The sequence below is a fragment of the Corythoichthys intestinalis genome, chromosome 6, assembly GCF_030265065.1.
Source record: "Corythoichthys intestinalis isolate RoL2023-P3 chromosome 6, ASM3026506v1, whole genome shotgun sequence".
Classification (NCBI taxonomy): Eukaryota; Metazoa; Chordata; class Actinopteri; order Syngnathiformes; family Syngnathidae; genus Corythoichthys; species Corythoichthys intestinalis.
In genome coordinates, this window is record NC_080400.1 from 50,664,921 (window position 1) to 50,686,335 (window position 21,415).

General features: G+C 37.0%; 1 protein-coding gene across 2 annotated transcripts in view; it reads right to left on the reverse strand.

Moving 5' to 3' along the window:
* LOC130917493 (cGMP-dependent 3',5'-cyclic phosphodiesterase) overlaps nt 1-21,415 on the reverse strand; it is a 384,643-nt gene that overhangs the window by 4,456 nt on the left and 358,772 nt on the right. For both annotated transcript variants that reach the window (XM_057838955.1, XM_057838956.1), the window contains exons 22-30: nt 20,738-20,808; nt 16,246-16,368; nt 16,061-16,148; nt 14,431-14,478; nt 13,450-13,524; nt 13,269-13,368; nt 12,606-12,718; nt 10,164-10,202; nt 9,928-10,034 (exon numbers count right to left, since the gene is read on the reverse strand). In XM_057838955.1, the coding sequence (XP_057694938.1) occupies nt 9,928-10,034; nt 10,164-10,202; nt 12,606-12,718; nt 13,269-13,368; nt 13,450-13,524; nt 14,431-14,478; nt 16,061-16,148; nt 16,246-16,368; nt 20,738-20,808 (764 nt within the window). The remainder of the gene's footprint in view (nt 1-9,927; nt 10,035-10,163; nt 10,203-12,605; nt 12,719-13,268; nt 13,369-13,449; nt 13,525-14,430; nt 14,479-16,060; nt 16,149-16,245; nt 16,369-20,737; nt 20,809-21,415) is intronic.

Consider the following 21,415-nt stretch of genomic DNA (forward strand, 5'->3'; position numbering starts at 1 on the left):
TGTCAAACACACATGCAGCGATCTAACGCCGGATTTATGTTGAACAACTACGAAAGCTGTACAACATACAGACAGGAAGGATTGTCTCAGGAGTGATTTGTTCGACGATTCAAGGTAATTATTATATTTTTCGTACCATGCATGCATTTTAAAACGTTGTGAAAAAAATCAATGGGAGAAATTAGCCGCTATGGCATTGGCGTCATAGTTTGCAATATTTACGTAAAATAAATGCTAACTGCACGGTTTTTGTTGTTTTTAACCAAGAATCGAGGCTGTTTTACGTCCATATCTATTAAGAATTCAGGGATTTAAGCATCTATTCACAAGAATTTTCAACGGAAAAAGCTCTTTGTTTTCATAAGGCGGCCGCAGCACTTTCGACATATTTGCGTAAAGTAAATAGGCTAAAATAAATAATAGTAGTAAATAGTAAATAGTAAATGTAGGCTAACTGCCCGGTTCTTTGCTCTTTTAACAAAGAATTGAGACTGTTTTACGTCCATATCTATAAAGAATTCAGGGATTTAAGCATTTATTCACAAGACCTTAAAAAAAAAAAGGCTCCTTGTCTGGGTTTCCTCTCAGTCAGCTTTGACGGAGATAGGCCCCTATTAATCGGCCCCTCGCCCCGTGTCCCATCAATCATATCATTATGAAGTGTATACTCTATTATTCTTTTCCTTTTTACATCATGTCAGCCAGAAGTGGGTAGTAATTAGCTACATACACTGTAACATTTACTTTTGCAACTTTTTAAATATTTCTAGTCAGATTAGTTCTAATGCAATAAACAGTACTTTTTACTATGTCCTGATCTGATCACGTGATCCGAAATTTGCCCGATCGCGCCATTTTTCAGAGGATCAGGTTTTTAATAAAAAATACATATTTATTTTTTCCTGCTTCATGCTAACACAACCTCTCACCCTCCCTACTGCTGCTTTTCTTGGTCACCAGTGCAGCTGGCGTTTGGTACTTATAGTTAACGATGATTGACAGGTTTGTAGCTTTGATCTGGCGAGTGAAGGCTCGGTAGCTCTACGATCAAAGGCACAAATGTGTTAATCATCGTTTAGTCGATCTTGGGAGGCTGTTCTCAGCAGCGTAAGCATCAAAGCGTTAGCAAATTTGAGTGGACTCACTCAATGAAGTATTTAATAAAAACAAGCATTTTTCTACATTATAGTTGTTTAAAAATAATTCACATTACGAAGGCGGAATGGTGGGACAGCACGACCACCTCACAATTCTGAGACTGAGTTCTGCCATCATGGGTTCAATCCTGGCTGCGGCCTTCAAATTGTCCGTAGGTGTGAGTGTGTGTGTGAATGTTTGTGTGTCTATATGTGCCCTGCGACTGGCTAGCAACCTGTTCAGGGTGTATCTCGCCTTCTGCCTGGAGTGATAGGCTACAGCACCCCTGCGACCCATGTGAGGATAAGCGGTTCAGAAGATGAATGAATGTTATGTAGAGTGATTCAAAGTGTGGCATTAAAGGTGAGACAATGAAAAATGTGGAGGTGGATACATTTTATGCTGGTTCACCTTAAGAAAAAAGTGAGTTTAGAGCCTTGGCAATATACGCATATCGAAATGTTAATTTTTTCCAATATTGTTCAGGCCTAATTTATATACTAGTATCTTTTAATTATTTAAAGACAAAAGAGTGACAAAATAATCCAGAAATAGAATGGCATTGCCAAAAGATACAAAAATATATACATTTTATACCACGCAACACTCTCGGAAAAAGCGGAAGAGGAATTATATGGACTAGGTATCGACAGATTCTCAAAATCAGGTGACTTGGACTCGAGTGGAAAAATATGCGATCAGGACATCCTTACCTTTTGCTTTTCCCTGAATAATGTTAGGAAGACAGATAATTTTTACTTTGTTACATTGAAACCGCACTACTTGCATTTTTATGTATTAATCTGGGGAAGACAATTTTGGTTGAGTCTCATAACAGTTTTAACTCATTTGTGGTTGCGAAATCCAAACTGATATCAGTTTTTCTCTAAGATGTTTTTTTTCTCATCAAATATATGAAAAATACAAATTAACAGATAAAAAAAAAATCAAATATTGTCATACAGTGAAATAATAAAGAAAAAGGCATGATTGCAAGGTTCAACACTTATATAATTTTTAAAAAAGTATATTGGTACATGTTTCACACACATACGCAGTTCACACATGCTCACACATGCATATAATACTGTAATTATGTGGAATAATGTCATCTGTGTCAATCTCAATTGTGACTGCAAAAACAAGCTGCTATGTAGCTGCAGATGAGCTCAATTGCAATCAGGTGGCAAGTCTTATACAGCTAATCAGCGGAATTTTGCTTATCTTGAGGGGAAGCGGTGAAGAAAAAAAAAACAAAAACGACCGTAATTTTGCAATCAACATGCCGATTTTAGTTAATCAGCATAAAAATCTTGACAGATTTTCTTTTTTCAAATTGTTCCCCAGTGTTAGTGCTTTCACAACCGATTTTGGGTGGTCAGAGAGACTTGTATCACATTAATTTGATACAGAGCAGCTATGTCATGTGTCTTCTTTTGTATTTGGCAAAAACTTGACATTTCAGCGGGAGCTTACAGACACTCCTACTTCAAATTTGGCAAATATAAAAGAGGCTGTCTCTGCATTTGCAAAATCCATCATAAAACCAGCAGGTCAACCACAGCATGTGAATGTAATTTGCACTTCCTCCCACCAAAGACCCACTGACCTGCTGGAGTTCTCTCACTGTCTGTTCCCCGCGGTAGAAAGACATCTACACATTTGAAAGAGGGGGGAGAAAGGCTATCTACATTTAATCCATGACTTTGAAGATAAAGATGTGATGTGGCAGGAGTCAGGTTTTTAAAGGATTGGATGGCATCATTTCTAATAAATGTGTATGAAGCCATTTAAATCTGATAGATGAAAATTACATATAGTTAAATAATTGTCTTTGTCGAGTGAGCCTTTCAAGTTTAGCAAGTGCAGACGAAGGCCATCTTTTAAGGTCAGAATTTCCTGAATTTATATAAAGATCTATTACTGTTTAGTAAATTGTGGGCAATATTTGAAATGACATTATAAGTTTTTTTTTGTTTGTAGTTTTTGTTGTTTATTTGATGTTCACACACTGGTTTAAAATAAAAAATGTAAGTCATCACTTACTCAGTACTTAAGTGGTTTCCCACTATTTCGCCAATTTTGCAAGGGTGTAGGTTTGCATAGGGATGGGAGATAACACTACTACCTTATCAGGATGCCCAAACTGTCCTCACCAACTTTTAAACAATCTTATTTGCATTACTGTATATAATGAATTCAGTTATATAGGTAATTTAGATCGTCTTTCCATATGTTGTCAGAATTATTTGCAGCCTATGCAGACATTTTACATAAATCATAATTGAGGTAAAAAGTTTTCATTTTTTGCTGAGTTTGGCTGTGCTTGTGGACAAAAGAAGTTGGGGTTTACCTGAAGGAAGGTTCCATTTTTTTGTTTTTGTTATACTCAAAGAAGTTTTTTTCAGTTATATGTAACTTAATTATTTAGACAGACAATGTATAGTGGTCTTAAGACACGTTTATTTTTTGGTGGATAGATATTAGAACTGGAGATTATTAACAACTTTGTTTTTATTTTGATGTTAATATATCTTGTGTTCAAATATTGCAATTTCAATTTGCAAGTTTTCAAAATGTTTGTTTGTAGTTTTTGAAAACAAAGGTTTATATCGAAATATAATACTGTATAAAGTTTTCTAAATGTTTCTTTAGAATTTTTAAAAAAAGATACAGGTTTGAATCGAACGGTGTATCACCTGAACTAATACACATGAAAGTTAGTATAAGTCAATACAGATTTATTTTGCATTGATCATTTAGCCTATCAATTGATTAGGTTCATATTTGTAAGAAGCGCTGACCCCTGTTCACCCAATCTGTTTGGTCTTATTCATGTACCGTCCCTAGCAAAAAGTGTACACGCAGGTTATGCTGTTATATCATCAATACCAATGTTGAGACCAAACCTACGCCCTCGGTCTCTACTGACAGATTTTTCAGTTCACGAAACTACTTCCAGAACTAATTAATTTCGTAAGTAGAGATACAATTGTGTAGGTAATTTAGATTGTTTTCCCATATGTTGTAAGAATAGAATTGACTCTACCATTATTAAGTGGATTATTTTCATTATGTACAGATTTAAATTTACCCCTTTTCACTTGCTGAATGTGCCGGTCCATGTTTTGCCCATCAAACGCATGTTTTCCTGGCTAATGACTTGACCCCCTTCCCAACACACCTTCACACGCACACTCACACTCACACAGACCCGACAGACTCATTTCGACAACATGCCGCCTTCTCCGCCCAATTCGAAGAGGAAGGATATTAGTTTTTAGGATATACTGTAAGTTAGGGTTTCGTTCAGCAGCAGCAGCCACAGTAAGTATTGTAAAAAGACGTCAATGTTGTGGAGGTGGCAAACACACCACTAATTTTGCTACTGAAAGTCCAAGCTGCATCAGTGTTAGCATAACATTAAACTGTGTGAACTGGGTAACCTGAAAAACTAGAGTAGGAAGCTGTTTAGAGAGAACTGAAGTGTCCTCTTGTATGTGTGTTCTGCTGTTAACGTAAATTAAACTGTGAGAAATGTAATGAACCCTGCAGAAAAACGTGAGCAAGAAGCTGCTTCGAGATAGTAGTCCCAGGACCCAGTCTGTGTTTCACAGGGAAGAGTTGACGGTGAAAAAAACACATGCTGATGCTTTTCTTCTTGTAAACGGCCTGATTTAAAAGAAAAGAAGGCTCGAGCATATTCTGACTTTACATGTTTGAAACCAAATACCTATTAGTGCATTTAATTTATTAAGTAGAATGCATTTATTTTCTACATTATTCATTTAAAAATATTTTTATCTGCAGCCTATGTAGACATTTTTTTCAGATAGACACACATTATTCATAATCAAGGTACAAAAATTAATTAATGCCAATTTGGATTTCTTCCATACTGTAATTGCTCAACCCACTGATGCACTTAAGTGATGCTTGTGGACAAAAGCAGTAGTGTTTTACCCGAAGGAAGGCTTCATTTTTTTTCTTTTTTGCTAATCCCCGACTTTTTTCAGTTAGATTTAATTTATTTATTTAGACAGACAATGTTGAGTCGTCTTAAGACAAATGTTTTATCTTCTGCATTCCTGGATAGTTAAGAGATTATTAACAAGTTTGTATTTATTGTTTATGTTAACATAACGTAAAGTTTTCAAAATATTTCTTTAGTAGTTTTTGAAAACAAAGATCCGCGACCCTCGTGAGGAATAAGCGGCATGGAAACTGAATGAATGAATGAATGAAAACAAAGATTTGAATCGAATGGTGTATCACCTGAACTAATACACATGAAAGTTAGTATAAGTCAATACACTACAGATTAATTAGGTTCATGTTCATGAGAAATGTAGCCCTGTCTGTTTGCTTTTATTAATCTCCCGGCCCAAGCAAAAAGTGTACATGCAGGTTATGCTGTTATATCGTCCCAACCATTGTTGAGACCAAACCTACGCCCTTGCCACTTTTACAGAAGTAATAACTCGTACACAATAGAAGTAGGTTTTACCATGGCATTCTAAACTAAGTTTTGTTGCCATCTGCAGATGTTAAAAACATCTTTATAAAGTACAATAAGTCTGTTGTAATGAAAGGTATTCAGTATACCTGTCAAGTTGTACGGTTTCGGCGTAATTTGTACAAGTGAGCACTGATTTTTAAATATGTACGCCGTACGTTCAAAATTTGTACGTTTTTCGTGCATTAAGTTTTTTTGTCTCCGTTCGGATTTTGTCACCTTTTCGGCAACGAGACAATGTGCGTTACTATACGTTACCACGTTGGTTGAATGACGCGAGAAAAGTCAGAGACTTGGAGAGGGAAGTGTTTGTTGTGACGCTGTAGCAAACGCGATGCTAGTCTAGGTGGCTCCAATATTTCCTGACTGTAGCCGACAGTCTATTCTACATCTAGATATCACATGCATATTGAACTACATGCGAAATGACAGACTCGGCTGCGTTGGTAAACAGCCACCATTTTAAATTAGTAGACTTCTCAGAAAGGCTCTGTTTTAGTGAAGTAACTTTTTATCAAAAATACTCATTAAACGGAAAAATCTTGACTAGAATCTATCTTCAAATGATAAAACAGTTTTAAAACTTTCACATGTCGAAAGTAGACAGAAGGTAACTAATGCAAAAACGAGAGCAATTTTAACAACTTTAACAGTTGATTCACAACATTAAATGACTTCCAAACATAGCAAAGGTTAGTATGTTTTTTGTTTTTCTTTTTTGGAAAAAAAAAAACAACAACAAAAAAAAAACATGAAAGGTAACACCAATTACTTTGCCAAGTAACTAATTACTCTTATATTCAGGTAACTGAGTTACTCACTCAATTACTTTTTGGGAGAAGTAATTTGTAACTGTAATTAATTACTTTTTAAAAGTAAGATTAACAACACTGGTCATAAAGATGAAGTCTGCAGAATGAAAAGTGACAAGAGCGGAGATTTTATTCTGCCAATTTGTTGCCGAACACAATTTGCCTGCAACTATTGCTGATCACTTCTCAGAATTAGCAAAAGAAATGTTCCCTGACTCAAAGATTGCATCGGTAAGTTAATTTTATCAATTGAACTTTTTCATTTATAATTGGACACACTAACGAACTACCTTCAAACTACCTCCCGAGCTAAAGTGCCATGAAGTGCAGCCATCAAGACATAATAGAAAAAGTGACAAAAGTGCTACATACAGTTATGACAAAAGTCACTGTTAAATTTTAGTAATCTTGATGTAGCTGAAGATAATGATTGTTCTTTGATTTCACCAAGTTATATGTTACAATATCACCAATAAATTCATATTATTTTAAAAATTGAGTTTTATTTTTGTTTCATGTTGCATGCTATTTACAACGTTGTAAGATTAGTCACCAATTTGTAAGGGCATACGTCACTATTTGTAAAATTGCCAACGGCCTCGGGTTGCCTGCTATGTATATTTTTGGCCACTTGAGGGCAGCAAGCTACGCCACAACTGCTGCTCAAATTGATGTAGCGTTGTTGGCAGATGGCGACTTGATAATGCAGTCAGTTGAATCGGAGCCAAAAAAGCTCTCATTTAAACTAATACGAGTCCAACATTTTTTTCTCCTTCTCGGTCCTTTCTGCCAAGCTTTGATGAAATTATCTCGATATTTGGCAATAAATGCTCTACTGTGTTCACATTTTACTTTGGCTCTCTTGCTTGATACTGGTGAGTGAGATGCTGCTTGCGAGTTCACTCACATGTCATTTGTTTCTCTAATCTCCCATTATATTTATTCACTAGATATGCCTGTTTGTGCACGCCCACAATGCAACTCACTTGATAGCTTCCATATTATCTGATGAAGTCAAAGAAGTAAGCAGATGGAAGCAGAATTTGTAGTTCTATCTGGTGACAATAGTTGTCTAGTATGCTGAAGAATGTGAAAAAATATACTAGAATTTAAAACCTGCTATACGTTTTGCCCCTATGTGTTGATGGAATACAATATGAACTTTTGATGGCGATTCCTTACTGACACTGAATAGGACCAAGGTCATTGACATTAGTGAAAACTAAATGAAAAAAAAAAAAAAAAAAAGTTAAATGCATTAATTAAACCTAATAGAAAAACTAAAAAAACAAACAAGCAAAGACGATAACTAACAAACAGCATATGTTCACAAAAGTAAAACGAATTGAAAGTAACTCTATTATTTAGAATTACTATTTACACACTTTAGTGTAATGGATTTGAATTAATAAGATATAATTGGAAAGCATAGTCTGATAAACATAACAGGGTCTGCAAGAAAATACTACATTAACTAGTTTGAGCAAAAACTTGAGTTGAATGTGCTGAGAAATTATTACTTGAAATGTGTCCTTCAGTTGAGTTGAATGCGCATTCTCTTCTACTCCACATAAGGTTAAGTCAGAGCCCTCAGTGAGGTTTGTGTCAAAATTTGCAACGTGAGCGTTGTGTAAATCGCTCCAAAATTCACCAAAATGAAGAATAATAATGAAGGAAAAACTCAAAATCATGGTTGCAGGACAGCATTTGTACATGAAGTAAGGAGGGATTTTGTTGAACAAAAATTTCAGCAAACTTCAACAGCCCGCCACTTATAGTTAACCTATAAAAATTCATAAACAAGGCAAATTATGAGGAGTTCCAATACACCTTAGAGTACTTTGAATCACTTATTTGTGAGTGAAAAATAGTGTATATAATATATATGGGCTTATTTAAATGTTATCTTTATTATATTTCAAACAGGTGAATCTTGCACCTGACAAACTAGTACTAAAGCTAACAAAAACTAATATAAGACTACCCAATTAAAAACAAAAAACAAAACAAAACTAATAAAACCTAGTGAATCCACTCTGGAATCTAATAAAAACTAAATTAGAGTGAGAGAGCGAAAAAATCGAATTCAAAACTATTGAAGGGATAGAGAAGACCTTGCTTGTGTGAATCCTATGTTGTTTAATACAGTGAAAAGATAAACAGAATTTAATTTTTGCAATGTGTAATAGTGAAGAAAAACATGAAAAGTTTTTCCCAGAAGTCGGCAAAATAGCCGTTGTCAGACATTTTTAAATGCCAGCATCTCAGGTTGTTCAACGTTATGCACCGTTCAAGGCCTACACTGCAAATTTATAGTGTCTTAAACAGATTATTTTTCTTAAATCAAATAATTTTCCCTATCTTGTTTTGAGTATTAAAGACTGGTTAGATTAATGCATCAGATTACTATACTTGCTTTCAGTAAATATTACTATATGTTCTTATTAGGCCATACATCTAAAATTTGGTTATTTTTCACATTAATCTAGAAAAAAATTGCTTTCAAATAATGTTTTGAACAACATACCGTAATGGCCCGAATATAAGACACCCTGATTGTAAGACGACCCCCTCTTTTTCAAGACTCAAATTTGAAAAAAAAACAAACAAAAAAAACCTTTTGAACACTAAATTAATTTCTATACAGAAAATAATTACAATCAATCTGAAACTAATGATTATAACTAATGTTATTTTGCCTCATTCAAATCTTAATATCTGAACATATAAATATGTAAACTAAAGTGCAATCACATTCGTAAATGAATGGTTTCTGGTTTTTGAAATGTAAATAAACCATCTATTGTGATATAACAACAAAATTGCAATAACTGCATTAACCATCAAAGTGAAAACTGTAACTGTAGCCTTGAAACAAATCTGAATAAGGAAAAACATTGCAATAAAATAATGCAAACTGGTTAAACTTCAGAGTAGCTGAGATCTTTCATGACAGAACATCGCTTCAATGATATCTGGCGCCATCTAGCATCATGAATGGGTATAATGTCTAGACCGCGAATATAAACCTCATACTGAAAACAAGGGAACATAACTAGTTTTAAGGAGGTGTGTTTTTGCAGTGTATATATACACACACACACACATTAATAAAGCCAGGAAGTAAAGCAGCCTTTGTCTGAGTCTCAGACGGAGAAAGAAGACTTAGTGACATATTGAAAAGGTACAGACACTGGAAAGACTGTGTGCCTATTTCCTTTTACCGGTTTCGAGTATCAGCGTTTATGTGCTGCTTGCGCGTGGCATGACTGGCGTCATGTTTGTTTGCAGTTTATACATTATTTTCTCCATTATCGAAGGTCTCTTCTAAGAAATGCGTGATTTGCATACTTAAATACTTTATGCAACCGTATTTCACATGAAGGTCATTCATTGATGCTTGTTTTAAAGTGTGTGCGAGTTGGTGTAAGAAATGCTTCTTCTACTAAGTTGTGTACACACTTGTAAATGGGCATGGCGATATGCTCCATGAAACTGATCTGCAGTTCCGGGATGTATGCTTTCTCCCTGTCCATCATCTCGCTGGGCCTGTTCCCCATGGCTTTTTCCTACAAACAAACGAACACATATGCAACAAATACGTATTGTGTTAAACCAAACCGTGGATAAATAGTTAATATTACTATTATTATGTTAATTTCGTTTCACTTGTTGTCAAACAGACAGCGTACACCTACCAGATCTCCTTGAGAGAAGAACTCTTTATAGATAAGTTCCTGTAGACAACAAAAAGTTACGTGTCATTGATCAATCAGCATGTTAAGGTAGCAGATTATTTTTGTATTGCTTTTTAACCCATTGAGTGACAAAGATGGATTTTTAATTATTTTACATTTTCCATGAATAGGTGTAAAGAAATATCTAAAGCTTATCTACTTTGAATTCCAAGTTTGTAGACCAGCAGTGTTGTTTTCGTCAACGATGACTGTAACGAAAATATTTCGCCAACGAACAATTTTTTCATGGCGACGACGAGACAATAACAGGCTAAAAACGCATTTCGGCAGACTAAAACATGACAAAACGAATGCCGGTTTTCGTCTGACGAGATGAGAACGCAATAGTTTCCATCAGATATTCACAATGTGCGACATTTTATGTGTGGTTAGCCTGTATTGTAGCAATGTATGCTTGTGTCACTCATGTGACATCCTGCACCGCAACCCCCCCAACTCCCCAGTGCCCTCTAGAGGCTTGCTTGTTTTAAAACATACACGGTAAGATTTTTTTTTCTTATCTTGGCAAGAGAGAAAATGCAATGTTGCTTCAGCCTGGTCTGTGCTGAGTGATTAATCACAAACTAAATGTAACTTGTAGCATTAGCATAGCATTCGGTTTAGCATTAATTGAATGCTAACGGCGAGCGTCCTCTTAAACTCTTGGACAACCTTTTTATTTTATTTTATTTTATTTTTTTTGCATACATTTCGTGGTGTCCAGGTGGGTATAATTAATTGAATATAATGTACGGTTTTCCTGCCATGTGTGTATTATCTCCAAGGTGGTGTTATGTACAATATCGTCTTTCAATGTTCATTCAAAAACCTTTATTTATTTATTTAATTTTGGAGTAAATGTTTCAATTTTACAGACAAAAAGTAAAGTAAACGTCGACTAAAACTAGATGAAATTAGTCGAGTTTTCGTCAACAAAAACTAGATGAAGACGAATGCATTTTGAGATGACTAAAGTATGACTAAGACTAATATTATATATTATCATCCAAAAGACTAAGACTAAGACAAAAATTAAAACGGTTGCCAAAAACAACACTGTAGACCAGGTTAACTCTTTGCCTGCTATTAAGAGCATCTAATCCATTTTGACTGATCTGGACTGACCACTGCCAATCGCTCACTTTCAAAATGGATTGGATGTCTATTGCCGTCAAATAGACGTTTTTTAAATAATTTCTATTCTGAATACACTGGTCTGGCTGTTAATCAGTTGAACAGTCACCTGGGTGGAAATGAATAATATATCATCATGGATCTTCACAGCAATATAATAAAGCCGTGTCATGCAAATAAAAGCCACTATTTGATGTCTTTTGGGATAGGTGGTCAGGGATTTGGTGTTGAAAAGGGGACAGCACAAGATTAAACATAATCCTACATGCAGTGTCGTTTATACAATTCCCTTGAAATAAAGGACTACGTTCTTGTTCACAAATAGGCGGTTCATAATCTCTATTGTGTAAGAAATGGGTTAGTATTGTTGCTGTGTAATCACTTGGAGCTTGTGGATCTTAAGGAATGATTTTTGACAGACCTGCTGTAAATTCCTTTATAGTGTCGGGGACTTTTAAGACTCATCTGATTGGTTAACTTTTCAAATGTGATGCTATTAAAATACATATGACCAACAGAGGTGGACTGGCTATCGAGCGTACCGGGCACTTCCCGGTGAGCCGACACACATTTTTGGGCTGGTGGCGCTGTTTAGTAATAATAATAATGATCAAAAAAAGGTTCTCGGTCGTGGCACGTGGCCCATTCGTTGGTCCAATTATTGTTAGTCCAATGAAATATCTCAGTTCTCCGCTCACCCCGCCCCCCGGACAACTGAGACAGAAATGACTGAGAGGGAGGTACAGAGACGCGGCATAAAAGCCTAAAGGGTGATGAAATTTGGAAGTATAACCTTAACATACAACCATTACTCAAGTAAAAGTAAAATTAGTCATCCAAAAATGTTCTCAGAGTACAAGTAAAAAAGTATTTTGGTGATTTTACTTTATTTTATTTATATATTTTAAACAATGCTTTTTTGTCAGCACAAATGTATCTTTATGAACTGTTATTATTGTACTGTAAAAATTATCAATTATACTGTATTGTATAAACTATTACATAACCACATTAAGTCAATGAAATACAAAAAAACAACAAGACGAGAAAAAAAAATCTACAGAAATTAATAAGCATTAGTGTTAAAAGAGCAGGAGGGCCCTCTCGATGAGAAAACGTTGAGGGGAAAAAAAAAAAAGTGTATTCAGACACGGACACACTCAAGGTGGGCCGCCCAGGACAGACATGCCAGGGCCATTTTTTGGTACCAGTCCACCCCTGACGACCAATAAAGTACATGCATTCCAGTTTATGGCAGGAAGAACTGACAGCAATCTTGCGAGTTGTCTTCCAGCCCTTGGTTTGGTCTGACAAGTCGCACGATGTCATCAGCAGGCACAGGAGCATCGAGCGGTGAGTGCTGCTTTTAGGATCATAGCCATCTGAAGCCAAGGACACACACAAAATTACTCCGTCATTTCAAACGTAACGTTAAATGAGATGACAAGATTTTTTGAAAGCGCTAACTCAGTGTATCCTGCGCTCAAACTAATGCTTTGAATGACAGGGCTGTGCAATATTACATAAAGCAAATTAGTTTAGTTTATGCATTCCAAAAAATGTTGGAAAAGCACCAGGGTCTGGCCTGATGCTATTCCGTGACTGACAGGCACTCACAGTTTTTAATGTCCTTGAATTGCTTGAGCAGTTCAAAATAGACTCCAGAGTGGTAGACATTCAGTCAGGAAAACTTTTGATTGATTGCATTCACTTGTAACACACCACTGGTCAAGAAGTAATAGCCAATTATATTATGTAAAATAACAGTAAATTAGTGTCACCTCAAGTAGAATTGGGAAGTAATAGCAAAAATATTTCCTCTACAACTTCAAAGACATGTGGCTGTATGTGTGATGGGTTATGTGTTACAGTGAATTAAAAGTAAAATAATAAATGATGATAATGTCATAGTTCCCAACGACGAATACCCACCATCAGCCATCTTCTGTAGGTCTTTGAAAATGCGAAGATGGTGAGCAAGGTCTGTAGCCAGAATGATTTCCCTCATCAAATCTAGCATGCGCTGGTAGTCCTGAGGTCAGCAGAATATGATATGCCAAGTTCATAACAGTAAGAATTAACACATGGAAATGTCCTTGTTTTTAGATGGCACCTTTCTGGAGAACTTTTCAAAAATGTTGCAGCCTTGAGTATTAAGAATGGCAATAGCCTGGGCAAAATGATGTCTCTGTTAGGGTGAAAAAAAAAATCAGTTCAATAATTCATGAATGGCTGTAAAACAATGACTAAAAATGAAATTAAAGAAAAAGAAAAAAAAAAAAAAAATCAAACATGATCTTATTTATTAGTGTATGTTTTGACCACTAGGTGTCACTTAATACCCAACAACACAATAACTCATGTTTTTGTTAGAATGGTTCTTCAAACATTTTGCCTATTAAGAACATTGAAAATTGAATTGTCATCATATTGAACAATAGCAAATACTGAACAGACAGTATTTTAAGTACCGTATTTTTTGCACTATAAGCCGCAGTCCCCCCCCCCCCCCCCCCCCCCCCCCCATAGTTTGGCTGGGGGTGCGACTTATACTCCGGAGCGACTTATGTGTGAAAATATTAACACATTATTATATCATTTCACATGTTATTTTGGTGTTTTGGAGTGACACTAATGGTTTGGTCAACTTGTTAGCATGTTCTTTATGCTATAGTTATCTGAATAACTCTTAATAGCTATGTTACGTTAACATACCAGCCATCTTCGCATTTCGTTGTTCATGCATCATGTTACATTATAATACTGTACAATTATTCAGCATGTTGTTCTCTATTGTATTTCTATTTTAAATTGCCTTTCAAGACGACATATCTGTTCTATGTGTTGGATTTTATCGATTAAATTTCCCCCAAAAATGCTACCTATACTCCAGTGCAACTTATATGTTTTTTTTTTCCTCTTCATTGCGCATTTTTGGGCTGGTGCGACTTATACTCAGGTGCGCCTTATTGTCCAAAAAAATACGGTAACATTATTATCAAAGTTAATTGTCAAATAAGTGTAGAAGCACAAAATACAATTATCTTTCCACTAGACACATTCTTCTATTTGATGTCTCGGGCTGTGCGTTTACCTCCATCACAGATCCCTCTGAGCTGTATAGAGCAGCCAGCACAGATTGCTGAAAATAGAGAAGTCAACAAATGAAAAAATACCCTTTCATCGCATATGTTGCATTGATTTGAAAGCCACAAGATCCCCCCCCCCCAAAAAAAACCCAAGTCTTTCATTGAATACTGTGAGCCTTACTTATTGTCTCTTGAAATAGCAAGTGGCTGGAGGGTTATACATGACAAGACTGAAACAGACTAACATGCTTCCAATCACAATGACATTTTGTGTCTCATGGAGGTGAGAAGCAATCCCACAGGATATCACTGACACACACCTTTTGTTCAAAACTCCCACTCTTCGCCTAGAAGTGTAGACGCATTACGAGACTTCACTCTATGACGCATGCTCCGTAGATCTACTATTTGTCTTTTTTTTTTTTTTTTTTTTTTAATCCCTCCATGTGCGTCATCACATTTGTTGTTCTACAGTGCCCTCCATCATTATTGGCACCCCTGAAAAAGATGTGTTTTTTAGCTTCTAATAATTTTTTTTATTCAAATAATATGGGACCTTAATGGAAAAAAAGAAAAAAAAACAACCTTCAATACAAGTGCATTCATTCAGTGGGGGAAAAAATCCCACATAAAGAAAAAAATTATTTGACATCAAATATGCGTCACAATTATTAGCACCCGTGGTGTTAATACTTTGTACAACCCCCTTTTGCCAACAAAACAAGGTCTGGGGACTGAGATGGCCATGGAAGGAGCTTGTTTTGTGTCTGGTGAAGCATTTCAGTGTAGATTTGGCCATATGTTTAGGGTCATTGTCTTGCTGAAAGACCCAGTGACGACCCATCTTCAGCTTTCAGGCAGAGGGCAACAGATTTTGATGTAAAATGTCCTGGTATTTCAAAGCATTCATGATGCCATGCACCCTAACAAGGTTCCCAGGGCCTTTGGAAGCGAAACAGCCCCACAGCATCACTGACCCACCCCCATACTTCACAGTGGGTATGAGGTGCTTTTCAGCATGCGCATGCTTCGTGGCACGCCAGACCCACTTAGAGTGTTTGTTGCCAAAAAGCTCAATCTTGGTCTCATCTGACCAAAGCACACGGTCCAAGGCTTGAACTGGGACCTTCGAAAGGCCCTGGGAACCTTGTTAGGGTGCATGGCATCATGAATGCTTTGAAATACCAGGACATTTTAAATCAAAATCTGTTGCCCTCTGCCCGAAAGCTGAAGATGGGTCGTCACTGGGTCTTTCAGCAAGACAATGACCCTAAACATATGGCCAAGTCTACACAGAAACGCTTCACCAGACACAAAATCAAGCTCCTCCCATGGCCATCTCAGTCCCCAGACCTTGTTTTGTCGGCAAAAGGGGGTTGCACAAAGTATTAACACCAGGGGTGCTAATAATTGTGACACACATTATTTGATGTCAAATAATTTTTTCTTTATGTAGGTTTTTTCCCCACTGAATGAATGCACTTGTATTGAAGGTTGGATTTTTCTCTTTTTTTTCCATTAAGGTCCCATATTATTTGAATTAAAAAAAATATTAGAAGCTAAAAAACACATCTTTTTCAGGGGTGCCAATAAATATGGAGGGCACTGTATCTTATATAGCCACTATGTACTCACCGAGGCCACTTGGAAAGAATTGTTGGTCCCGCGGTGGTCCAGGTCATGGCACAGACATGAGACAAAGAGAGCTAGAATCTCTATATCTCTAAACAGGAGAGCAAGAGAAAGGCAGGAGATATAAATAAAAGGCAACAAGTGGCGACAATGCCAAGGCTTCATCATGGTCAGGGTTAGAAACTCACTCGAGGTAGTTGGACAGCCCAAGGTTTTTGTAAAGCAGGTAGCAGAAGTGGGAGACTGAGAATGCATGCATCCAGTTGTGGTAGGGTGGGTCCCTGTAGCCTTTTTTGACCATTAGACAAAATCTAGTCAAAGAAAATTCAGAGAGAGATTGTTCTCTTCAGATTAAAAACACTATTAAAATGGACGATAGACTAGTTGACTGATATCTCTTTTTAATACAATGGTATGAAAGAGTATCTGAACATTTTGGAATTTCTCACATTTCTGCATAAAATCACCATCAAATGTGATCTGATCTTTGTCAAAACCACACAGTTGAAAAAACAGTGTTATACCTAAAACAACCCAAACATTTATAGGTTTTCATATTTTTATGAGGATAGTATGCAAACAATGACAGAACGGGGGAAAATAAGTAAGTGAACCATCACATTTAATATTTTGTGCCCCCCCCTTTGGCAGCAATAACCAAACGCTTCCTGTAGCTGCAGATTGGTCTGGCACATCAATCAGGACTAATCTTGGCCCATTCTTCTCTAAAAAACTGTCGTAGTTCAGTCAGATTCCTGGAATGTCTGGCATGAATCCCTGTCTTTAGGTCATGGCGCAACATCTCAATGGATTTCAAGTCTGAACTTTGACATGGCGACTCCAGAACGTGTATTTTATTTTTGTGAAACCATTCTGAAGTTGATTTATTTCTGTGTTTTGGATTATTGTCTTGTTGCAGCATCCATCCTCTTTTTAGCTTCAACTGTCTGACAGACAGCCTCAGGTTTTCCAGCAAAACATCCTGATAAACTATTGAATTCATTCCTCCATTAATGATTGCAAGTTGTCCAGGCCCTGAGGTAGCTAAACAGCCCCAAATCATGATGCTCTCTCCACCATGCTTCACGGTGGGAATGAGGTGTTGATGTTGGTGAGCTGTTCCATTTTTCCTCCACACATGACGTTGTGTGTTACTTGCAAACAATTCAACGCTGGTTTCATCAGTCCACAAAATATTTTACCAAAACGTCTGTGGAGTGTCCAAGTGTCTTTTTGTGAACATTAAACGAGCAACAATGGCTTTTTTTAGACAGCAGTGGCTTCCTCCGTGGAGTCCTCCCAAGAACACCATTCTTGGCCATAGTTTTACATATAGTTGATGTGTACACATAGATATTGGACTGTGCCAGTGATTTCTGTAAGTATTTAGCGGACACTCTAGGGTTCATTTTTACCACTCTGAGTATTCTGCGCTGAACTCTTGGCATCATCTTTGATGGACGGTCACTCCTTGGGAGAGAAGCAACAGTGCCAAACTCTCCTTTTGTAGACAACTTCTCTGACTGTCGATTGATAAACATCCAGACATTTACAGATGGCTTTGAATCCATTCCCAGCTTTATACAAATCAAAAATCCTTGATAACAGGTCTTCAGACAGCTCTTTTGACCGAGCCATGATGCACATCAGACAATAGCCACGTTTACATGCTGACTTTTATTCATACCGATTCAAATCATTCCGAATGGAAATTTCACATCAGCTGTTTACATGTCACTTCATCTATTCCGATCCAGCGTTTACATGTGACTGCCTTTATTCCGAAAGGACGTTTGACAACTGCCGTCTGACATGCGCAGATTAATCAAAACAAAGCGTCACGTTGCAAAACATGGAGATCGATCGTCAGATCAGCTGCTGTTTTAACTTTTCGAGTTGAAACAAAACTTCAGAATGATACGCCGTTCATTTAAAAAGTTGTGTGGGTGCGCTGTGCGTGTGCTTGGAAGCCTTGTTGCAAGTGACGTTACTTACGTCACCAAGTGACGTCACCACGTCAGTACGGAGCATGCGCAGAAAGAACGCAACCAGACACCATTCCGCTTCCCTGTTTACATGATATAATTTTACTTCTAATCGGTTTGGGAAAAGGAATATTCCACCCCTGTGAATCGGAATGAAATTCCATTCGGTTTGGGCCTGTTCATTCCGAATGAGGTGTTTATATGGAACACATTTATTCGGTTTGAACAAATATTCCGATTGTAATTGGAATATTTGGCTCCATGTAAACGTGGCAAATGCTTCTCATCAAGACAATTCTTACCAGGTGTGTGTTTTATAGTGGACAGGGCAGCTTTAAACCACTCATCAGTGATTGGGCACACACCTGACTTAAATTGTTTGGTAAAAATTGGTCTCAATTGCTCTTTAAGTCTCTTTAGGCAGTGGGTTCACTAACTTATTTTTCCTCCATTTGTCATCGTTTATATGCTATCCTCATTAAAATATGAAAACCTATAAAAGTTTGGACGTTTTTAGTTAAAGCAGACACTGTTTTTACATCTGTGTGATTTCAAATTTTAGATTTGGTCTCAGCATATACAGTGGGGTAAGTATTTAGTCAACCACCAGTTGTGCAAGTTCTCCTACTTGCAAAGATTAGAGAGGCCTGTAATTGTCAACATGGGTAAACCTCAACCATGAGAGACAGAATGTGAAAAAAAAAAACAGAAAATCACATTGTTTGATTTTTAAAGAATTTATTTCCAAATTATAGTGGAAAATAATTATTTGGTCACCTACAAACAAGCAAGATTTCTGGCTGTCAAAGAGGTCTAACTTCTTCTAACGAGGTCTAACAAGGCTCCACTCGTTACCTGTATTAATGGCACCTGTTTTAACTCATTATCGGTATAAAAGACACCTGTCCACGATCTCAGTCAGTCACACTCCAAACTCCAATATGGCCAAGACCAAAGAGCTGTCGAAGGACACCAGAGACAAAATATTAGACCTGCACCAGGCTGGGAAGACTGAATCTGCAATAGGTAAAACGCTTGGTGTAAAGAAATCAACTGTGGGAGCAATCATTACATCATGGAAGAAATACAAGACCACTGATTATCTCCCTCGATCTGGGGCTCCATGCAAGATCTCACCCCGTGGCGTCAAAATGACAACAAGAACGGTGAGCAAAAATCCCAGAACCACATGGGGGGACCTAGTGAATGACCTACAGAGAGCTGGGACCACAGTAACAAAGGCTACCATCAGTAACACAATGCACCTCAAGGGACTCAAATCCTGCCTTGCCAGACGTGTCCCCCTGCTGAAGAAAGTACACGTCCAGGCCCGTCTGCGGTTCGCTAGAGAGCATTTGGATGATCCAGAAGAGGACTGGGAGAATGTGTTATGGTCAGATGAAACCAAAATAGAATTTTTTGATAGAAACACAGGTTCTCGTGTTTGGAGGAGAAAGAATACTGAATTGCATCCGAAGAACACCATACCCACTGTGAAGCATGGGGGTGGAAACATCATGCTTTGGGGCTGTTTTTCTGCAAAGGGACCAGGACAACTGATCTGTGTAAAGGACAGAATGAATGGGGCCATGTATTGAGATTTTGAGTGAAAATCTCCTTCCATCATCAAGGGCTTTGAAGATGAGAAATGGCTGGGTCTTTCAGCATGACAATGATCCCAAACACACAGCCAGGACAACAAAGGAGTGGCTTCGTAAGAAGCATTTCAAGGTGCTGGAGTGGCCTAGCCAGTCTCCAGAACTCAACCCCATAGAAAATCTATGGAGGGAGTTGAAAATCCGTGTTGCCCAACGACACCCCTAAAACATCACTACTCTAGAGGAGATCTGCATGGAGGAATGGGCCAAAATACCAGCAACAGTGTGTGAAAAGCTTGTGAAGAATTACAGAAAACGTTTGGCCTCCGTTATTGCCAACAAGGGGTACATAACAAAGTATTCAGATGAACTTTTGGTATTGACCAAATACTTATTTTCCACCATGATTTGCAAATAAATTCTTTAAAAAACAAACAATGCGATTTTCAGTTTTTTTTCCTCCACATTCTGTCCCTAATGGTTGAGGTTTACCCATGTTGACAATTACAGGCCTCTCTAATATTTTCAAGTGGGGGAACTTGCATAATTAGTGGTTGACAAAATACTTATTTGCCCCACTGTATATGCTGAAACCAAATCTAAAATTGGAAATCACACAGATGTAAAAACAGTGTCTGCTTTAACTAAAACCATCCAATTTTTACAGGTTTTCATATTTTAATGAGGATAGCATGCAAACAATGACAGAAGGAGGAAAAATAAGTTAGTGACTTATGTTTGACTAAGTAACTACAGAATTTAGTATTCTGAATGTTGATTATTTAAAATCTGACATCTGTCGGTCATAAAATATCTTCCAATTCTGGCTGCCACTGCCAGCCCTCCATGTCATTGGCGTGGAAATGAAAGGGCCGGGCCCATGGAGCTCAGCTTATGAGTTAAAAAATGCAGTCAAATACTGCAACAGTGAAGTTTTAAATCTGTATCAGATATAATTATGTCCTGGAAGAAAATTTAAGATAAAAATACATAACATTTATGTAAAAAAAATCACATGGGGGAAATATAATATTTGCAGTATCAGTGATGTGTAATAATGATTATTTCATTTGTCGTGCTGAGTGTGTCAGTCAGACCTGGCAAGAGTCTGACGGTCAATCTTGTAAGTGTTGATGAAACCCATGTCTTCAAACATGCTTAGGACACACTGCAAACACAAACAGGAAAGTCAATGAATATATAATGCAAGCATCCCTTCCACCCTTTCAATACATCTTGCCTCATACAGCTCATTGCTCTCCAACAGGACTGCAACTAACGATTATTTTGTATAATCGATTAATCGGATGATTAAACGATTAATCGGATAAATGACACCTTTTTTCAATTACCTTCACAATTTAACTTTAAGTTGTTTTAAGCATGCTGTAAGTAACAATGAGGACAAAATGGATGACTATTTCCTTCAAAAATAATATTGTATTCCAGCTTCCTGGGTTAACAGTACTCTACAGCTGTACTCTTTTAGGTACATAAAACATAAAAAGTTTCTAGTAAAGGTTCTGAGTATAAAACATAAAAAGGACTTCTCAGTACACAAAGCAGACAAAAGTCCTGTTGATTGCAATGCAGATATCACTGCAAACATTGACATTTTTTTTCTTGTGGGCAAAGCTCTGATAAAAATTGTGTTAATGACTCATTTATTTTTCTTTAAACAAACTATAAAACAAAATCGAATAAGGAGGAGGAAGACTGTAATGAATCAGTTTTCTTTATCAAACAGTTGTTTATAAATATAATCCAAATCCAAT